The sequence below is a fragment of the Pipra filicauda genome, unplaced genomic scaffold (genome assembly GCF_003945595.2).
Source record: "Pipra filicauda isolate LSUMZ 115617 unplaced genomic scaffold, ASM394559v2 scaffold675_size221767_pilon, whole genome shotgun sequence".
NCBI classification, from domain to species: Eukaryota; Metazoa; Chordata; class Aves; order Passeriformes; family Pipridae; genus Pipra; species Pipra filicauda.
The window spans coordinates 112,801-119,414 of record NW_024104837.1 but is presented as its reverse complement, the minus strand read 5'-3'; the positions used below and the strand labels follow the sequence as shown (position 1 = coordinate 119,414).

General features: G+C 54.3%; 1 protein-coding gene across 1 annotated transcript; it reads right to left on the bottom strand.

The window, feature by feature from the left end:
* Positions 1 to 2,136: 2,136 nt before the first annotated feature.
* LOC113997213 (zinc finger protein 239-like) lies at positions 2,137 to 5,388 on the bottom strand. The gene is made up of 3 exons (XM_039388681.1): positions 5,370 to 5,388; positions 4,654 to 4,729; positions 2,137 to 3,921 (listed from the first exon to the last, which is right to left on the bottom strand). The coding sequence occupies exons 1-3, from the start codon at positions 5,386 to 5,388 to the stop codon at positions 3,003 to 3,005; spliced, it is 1,014 nt and encodes a 337-aa protein (XP_039244615.1). The 3' UTR covers positions 2,137 to 3,002.
* Positions 5,389 to 6,614: the final 1,226 nt, after the last annotated feature.

Genomic DNA, 6,614 nt, shown 5'->3' with positions numbered 1-6,614 from the left:
GGGCTTTGGCTTTACCAACTTCATCCCTGCATGCCCAGATAACATTTCTGTTTTCTTTCTTTGTGTCCACTCTCTGTAAGCTTCCTTTTTGTGTTTGAACAAGAAGCTCCTTGTCAAGCCATCCATGCAGGCCTCCTGGAATTTTTGCCTGACTTCCTGCTTTTTAGGATGAAACTCTCTTGAGCTTGATGGAAGTGATCCTTGAATATTAACCAGCTCTTTTGTGTCACTGTACTTTGCAAGGTGTTGCAAAGGTTGTTAAACCCAACAAGTATGGAAAGGGGGTTTCGATGAGAAGAAAATTGTTAGGTGCAAACCCAGGATGACGGTTAGTAGGATGATTAGTAGGATCAAACCCAGGATGAATGGGCTCTGTCTGTAGCACTGCGCCAGATTCAAGGAAATTTACCAGTAACACAGTTCCCTGTGACACAGCTGCTGGGATGTGGAGCACAAGTCCTCACTGCTGTGTTCACTTATGAGCCTTGCAGTCATTCAGCCCCCAAGGACAGCTCTGTTTGTGTTCACAGAGATCCAATGACAGTAAGAATCCCTGCCCAGCCTAGTGTTCAAAGGAGATGACAGTGTAGAGATGGGGGGAAATACATTGGGGGATTTGTTCCCCAGTGTCACGGGTTTACTTGTTCTAAAAAACCAAAGGGAATTTTCTTTCCCCTGCTGCCTGTGGGGGAGGGATGTTGAATGGGGAGGACAGTTTTCTGCCTTGGGTGATTACCTACCCAAAGGAGCTGGCTGGCAGAACTACATTCCAGCCTGACAGCTCTCTCTGGGGCTGGGGGGGACTCATGAGGAGTTTTTTTCTCCCCTCCTCTCCTTGGAAAGTGGCACTTCACTTTTTGCCTTAATGGAGGCAAGGGGTGTGTGTGTTGGAAAAAGCTCTGAGGCCGTTTTGCTCTCGACCTGGTCATCTGGCTGCCCTCCGGCCTCGGCTTGCCTGCACGCTGCTCTGTCTCCAGCCCCAATCTGCTCAGATTCCATCGGACAGTTTTTTTGACTCACGGACGAAAAAAGGGGAGTCCTGGACCACCAGCCAGGCACAGACAGCGTGAGTTTTAGTGGGAAAGAACAACGCCCCCTTCTTTCCCCTTTCCCCTACCCGTCCTGGGGGCGGGGGGGAAAACAACCAATTCCATTTTTGGCTTTGCTGCGATCCAACAGCGCCCCCTGCTGGCCCACACCGCGCATTGCAGGCCCCGCTTCCTTAGCGATCACACAGCGCCCCTTGCTGGCCAACACCGAGCCTGCAGGGCCCCGCCCCTACGGGGATCCAACAGCGCCCTGCTGGCCAACACCCAGCTCTGCGGCCCTGCCCCTCCAGGGATCCAACAGCGCCCCCTGCTGGCCAACCCCCAGCACTGCAGGCCCCGCCCCTCCAGGGATCCAACAGCGCCCCCTGCTGGCAGCACCCAGCACTGCAGGCCCCGCCCCTCCAAGGATCCAACAGCGCCCCCTGCTGGCCAACACCCAGCACTGCAGGCCCCGCCCCTCCAGGGATCCAACAGCGCCCCCTGCTGGCAGCACCCAGCACTGCAGGCCCCGCCCCTCCAAGGATCCAACAGCGCCCCCTGCTGGCCAACACCCAGCACTGCAGGCCCCGCCCCTCCAGGGATCCAACAGCTCCTGCCAACTGGGATTGGAATTGCGCCAGAGCACAGGGAAGTATCAAACTCTTTCCTTTTTTGGAAGGGGAGTTTTTGGGCACAGGATTATTGTTTAGTTGGTTTTGTGTTCTTTTGCTGGTTTTGCCAATACACAAATATCCTTTAATAAAGGGCTGTTATCTCTTCCTTTTTTCCATACTTCTTCGATTGGAGCCTCTTAATTTGGATTTACAATTGCTGAGAGAGGAGTTTGGTCTACTTCATAACTCATCCTCCTTAGCAAAACATTCCAGTCTATTTACACTCAGACAGGAGGGTAGTGGAGTGGTTTCAACAGGCCCCTGGCATCTGGCCAGGGTCAAACCACGACACAAGGGGAACCAGGAGGATGTGGAGACCCTGTCACGGGAAAGTGGAAGGCTCAGACTAAGTTTTAAAAAGCAAAGCCCTGCCAGAGAGTCTGGAGGTGCAGGAAGGACTCCCTGGCTTTCTGAACTCCTTCCCAGGGAAGGGTTTGGGTGCAGCTGAATCCTCTCTTAGCCCCAGACTGTGTTCACAGTTTAAATTTAAAGGAATTAAAGAGCTCTTAAACCACTTTGTCCTGCAGGTTTTAATGATGGCAAAACAAGAATATTTATATAAAATGAATAATGTACTTTATACAAATGATCAGACAAAAACCCCTAATCAGAACTATTTACTGCACAACAGAAACACTAAAACAATATAAACACTAAAAGTCTACTAGTAGAGTCTAATACAGCATAAAGCAGTACAGGGCACTGTAACAAAGCATTTATTGAAGCAGTTCTACTAAAGCTGGAAAACAAATAATTATTAAGTAGAGATCTGATGTAACTCACCCAGACCAATGCTCGTGGGGAGATCTTCCTCTCAGCCTCAAGGAGTGACCTTGGAGGGCGTCCCCAGCCAAGGGAGGAATCTCCACACACCCCCCAGAGAGGGTTTTGTCAGGAAGAACCCGACTGCATGAGAGGGGACTGGACTTTTTATAGGTGAGTGCCAGGCCCACCTTTCCAAGCCAGCTCTCAGCTTATCTGTCAACTCAGACTTCAACCAGCAGGGTGTGTGTTCAACGTTGGACCAACCAGGATGGTTTTAGCAGAGTTAACACCGAGACAACACCCTGGCTCCAGCAGTTGATCTGGTATGACAGCTTGATTATGAGCTTGATTGGACCTTGGGCCTGGCCAGGCTGGGACTATCCTGCCACAGTCCACCAGCCAGGGGTCTTCCCAAGGTGGGTCACTGGGAATGTGGGTCACCAAGCCTGTTCCCAAGGTGAGTCCTCCGACAGGTGATGGAGTTGGAGCAGCAGATGAAGCTCTTCCCGCAGTCGGGGCACTCGCAGGGCTTCTCTTACTGGTGGGTCCGTTGGTGTGTCATCAAGTCAGAGCTCTGCCTGAAGCTCTTCCCACACTCCTCACACTTGTAGGGCCTCTCCCCGGTGTGGCTGTGCCGGTGCTTCACGAGGGTGAAGTTGCGTTTGAAGCCCTTCCCGCAGTCAGTGCAGCGGAAGGGCCTCTCATCCGTGTGTGTCTGCTGGTGCTTGAGGAGGTCCGAGCTGCTCCGAGACCTCTTCCCACACTCGAGACATTGGTAGGGCCATTCCTCAGTGTGGGTCTTCTGGTGCTGGGTCAGGTTGGATTTGACGCTGAAGCTCTTCTCACATTCTGAGCACTTGTAGGGCTTATCCCCCGTGTGCATGCGCTGGTGGGTGATGAGGCCGGAGCTGTCTCTAAACCTTTTCTTGCATTCCCCACATTTGTATGGCTTCTCCCCCGTGTGCATGCGCTGGTGGATGACGAGTTGAGAATTGTATGTGAAGCTTTTCTTGCATTCCCCACATTTGTAGGGCTGGGGCCCCCGTTCCCCAGTGTGGATCTGCTGGTGGCGGATCAGGCGGGAGCTGACGCTGAAGCCCTTCCCGCATTCCAAGCACTTGTAGGGCCGTTCCCCCGTGTGCACCCGGCGGTGGGTGAAGAGGTGGGAGCCATAGATGAAGGTCTTCCCACATTCCGCACACTCGTAGGGCCGTTCCCCCGTGTGGACACGCTGGTGGGCAAGGAGGTTGGAGCTGTTGCAGAAGCTCTTCCCACAGCTGGGGCACTTGTAGGTCTTCTCCACGGCAGTGACGCGCTCCTGCACCACCAGCTCGGAGCTCCGGCTCAAGCTCCGGCCACCTTCCCAGTACAGGCTGGGTCTTTCCTCCTCAGAGCACCCTGGGCTGGCTTTGGAGCCCCTCCTCCTGAAGGATCTCCTGCTCTTTTCCTCCCCGCTGCCTTCCTGTGCCGTGGAGCCCTTCAAAACGGCCTCTCCCACCAGGGTCTGCCGGGGGGATTTGTCCTCCGTGCCCTCCGTCCTCAGCTCGGGGCCTGGGGCAGGAAGGAAGGACAGGGAGGGGATTTGCCTCCAGCCCAGAGGGAAGGGGGAGGAGAAGGAAGATGGAGAGGAAGGAGGGTAGAGAAGGAAAAAGAGGAGGAAGGAATATGAAGGGAAAGAACAAGAAGAAAAAGCAACAAGGAGAGGAAGGAAGAAGGAAGGAAGAAGAAGGAAGGAAGAAGAAGGCCCAGAACTGGACACAGCACTCGAGGTGTGGCCTCACCAGTGCCAAGTACAGGGGAAGAACCACTGCCCTGGTCCTGCTGGCCACGCTGGTCCTGAGAGAAGGAAGGAGCAAGGAGACAAGGAATGATGAAAAGGAAGGAGAAGATGGAACAGAAAGAAAAAGGAGAGAAAGGAAGGAGAAGGAAGGAGAGAAAGGAAAAAACATGAGGAAGGAGAGGGAAAAACAAGGAGAAGGAAGAAGGAAGGAAAAGGAACAAGGAGTGGAAGGAAGAAGGACAGGGAGGGGATTTGCCTCCAGCCCAGAGGGAAGGCCAAGGACATCCCCCCAAATCCGGCCCCGGCAGGACGGCAGCGGCAGCGGGGTTGTCCTGCAGCCGGGGGCAATGCTGGGCTGGGAGATACAGGACAAGACAGGGCAAAGGGGGACTGACTTCCTCCTCACCTGCCCGGGGGGCCTGTGGCATCTTCCTCTTCCTCGCAGCCTCCTTCATCTGGCCAAGCTTTGGGAAGGAGAAATCCTGATGGGGGGGAAAAACAAGAGGTGAGCACATTGGGTTGGGGGTTCCTCCCGCCCAAGTCCATCTCTAGAAGTCACCAAGCACCTTGTGTCCATAAAAAACTCCTAAACACCAAGTCTCAGCCAACCCCCCCCCGAAACTCCAAGGTTCAGACCAAAAAAACCCTTCCAGGAGTTCCCCATCTCAGGTCTCTCCACTTTGGGTTTCTGGGGGCCCCCCGTTTGGGCTGCTGGGGGTCCCACATGTATTGGAGGTCCCCCCTCTCCAAGGTCCCGCCCTCTCTGGGCTGCAGGGGGTCCCAGGAATACGGAGGGTCTTCCCACTTTGGTATTCTGGGGGACCCCCTTCTCTGGGCTGCTGGAGGTCCTGCAGTTCCCTCTTCTCCAAGGTCCCCCTGCTTAGGGATGAGGGGGGTTTTGGAGGCCCCAGGGGTACCTTCTCCCCTGACTCCTTGCTTTGGGGTGCTGGGGCTCTCAGGGGTCCCACCTCTATTGGGTCTCCCCCTCTCCAGGCTGCTGTGGGTCCCAGAAATCACAGGGGTCCCCTCTCTCTGGGGTCCCCCTGGCTGGGCTGACGGGGGTCCCAGCACTCCCCCTTCTCCAGGCTCCCCACTTCAGTGTACCAGGACTCCCAAGGGTACCCCCTCTCCAGGCCCCCATTTCAGGGTTCCTGCACTCCCAACCCTCCCCTCTCTGCAGGTTCCCCCCCTCCTTCCAGGCTGACAGGGGTCTCGCGGTGCCGGGATCGCCCCTCTCCGCTCTCCCCACTCCGGGGGTCTCAGCAGCCCCCACCGCCTCTTCCTCCTCCTCTTCCTGCTCCTCCAGGCCTGGGCCCCCCCTGCCTGGCCAGTCCCAGTTTTCCAGACCCCACACCCCTCTTTCTTTGACTCCAGGACCCCCCTGCCCCCACTTTCCTCACCATCCCACCTCTCCCTGATGCCGAATTTGTGCCCCAAAAGGCACAAAGGAACTGCTCAGAGACAAGGTTTAGTCTTTAAGCAGCAAGGTAATTATTTTATGCAACATTGGGGAACTCCCAGCTCGCGCTGGACAAAGAGTTTCAAAGCACTCAGTGAAAAGCCAGACTATTTATACAATTTTTGCGAGAGATTACATCATCATTTTATGCATATTCATATTATTGCAACATCTAGTTATAATATTCATAGCAGGTGGAGTTAAGGCGGAGGCAGGAGTGCGGTCATAATTTTGTGGAGAATTTCGGGGGTACATCCTGTTACTTCAGCTTCAGGGGTAGTCGCTTTACTCCTCTTTCTTGGGTAAACTTTTGAACTTTCCTTAATTTGGCTGACTCCAACATGTATTTGGCAGGAGTTTCTGATATTTGGCAGGAGATTCTGGACTCTGGCCCTTCTCTTTCCCCTTATCTCCCTGTGTTCCTTCCATATGTCTATTTATGTGTGTGTTAGCATTTTTGGAGCTCTTACTTTCTGTTCTTTTGTGTCAGTGTGTCAGATTTATGTATGTGTTATCTTCCACTAGTCCTTGAAACTTAGTTCTTTGTTTCTTTGCTCAGAGCATGCATTCTAAGTTAACTCTTCAGGCCTTGCTTTGTTTCATCCCAGTCCCTCGATCCCCCTGTTTCCTTCACCCTGGAGAGCCCTGGCCCCCCATTCCTGGCTATCCCACCTCATCTCATCCTCAGACCCTCTTTTCCTTGACCCTGGGACCCCCTGGAGCCCCTTCCCAGTTCTCACAGCTCTCCCCGTTTCTCCCTTTCCTTGACCCTGGGACCACTCTGACCCCCAAATCTCCCTGTCTCCTCAGTTCCCCACTCCTGGCATATCCTGTAGAGTGGTCCTGGAGTGTCCCAGGGACCCCCTGAACACCTCATTCCTGGACACCAGATCCCCCCTGCACCCCCT

What these genes read in the sequence shown, in the direction of transcription:
- LOC113997213 (XM_039388681.1), bottom strand. An exon ending in GCCACAGGCCCCCCGGGCAG is followed by an intron (nt 3,922 to 4,653) that starts GTGAGGAGGAAG and finishes ACAGGAAGGCAG; the next exon opens with CGGGGAGGAAAAGAGCAGGA.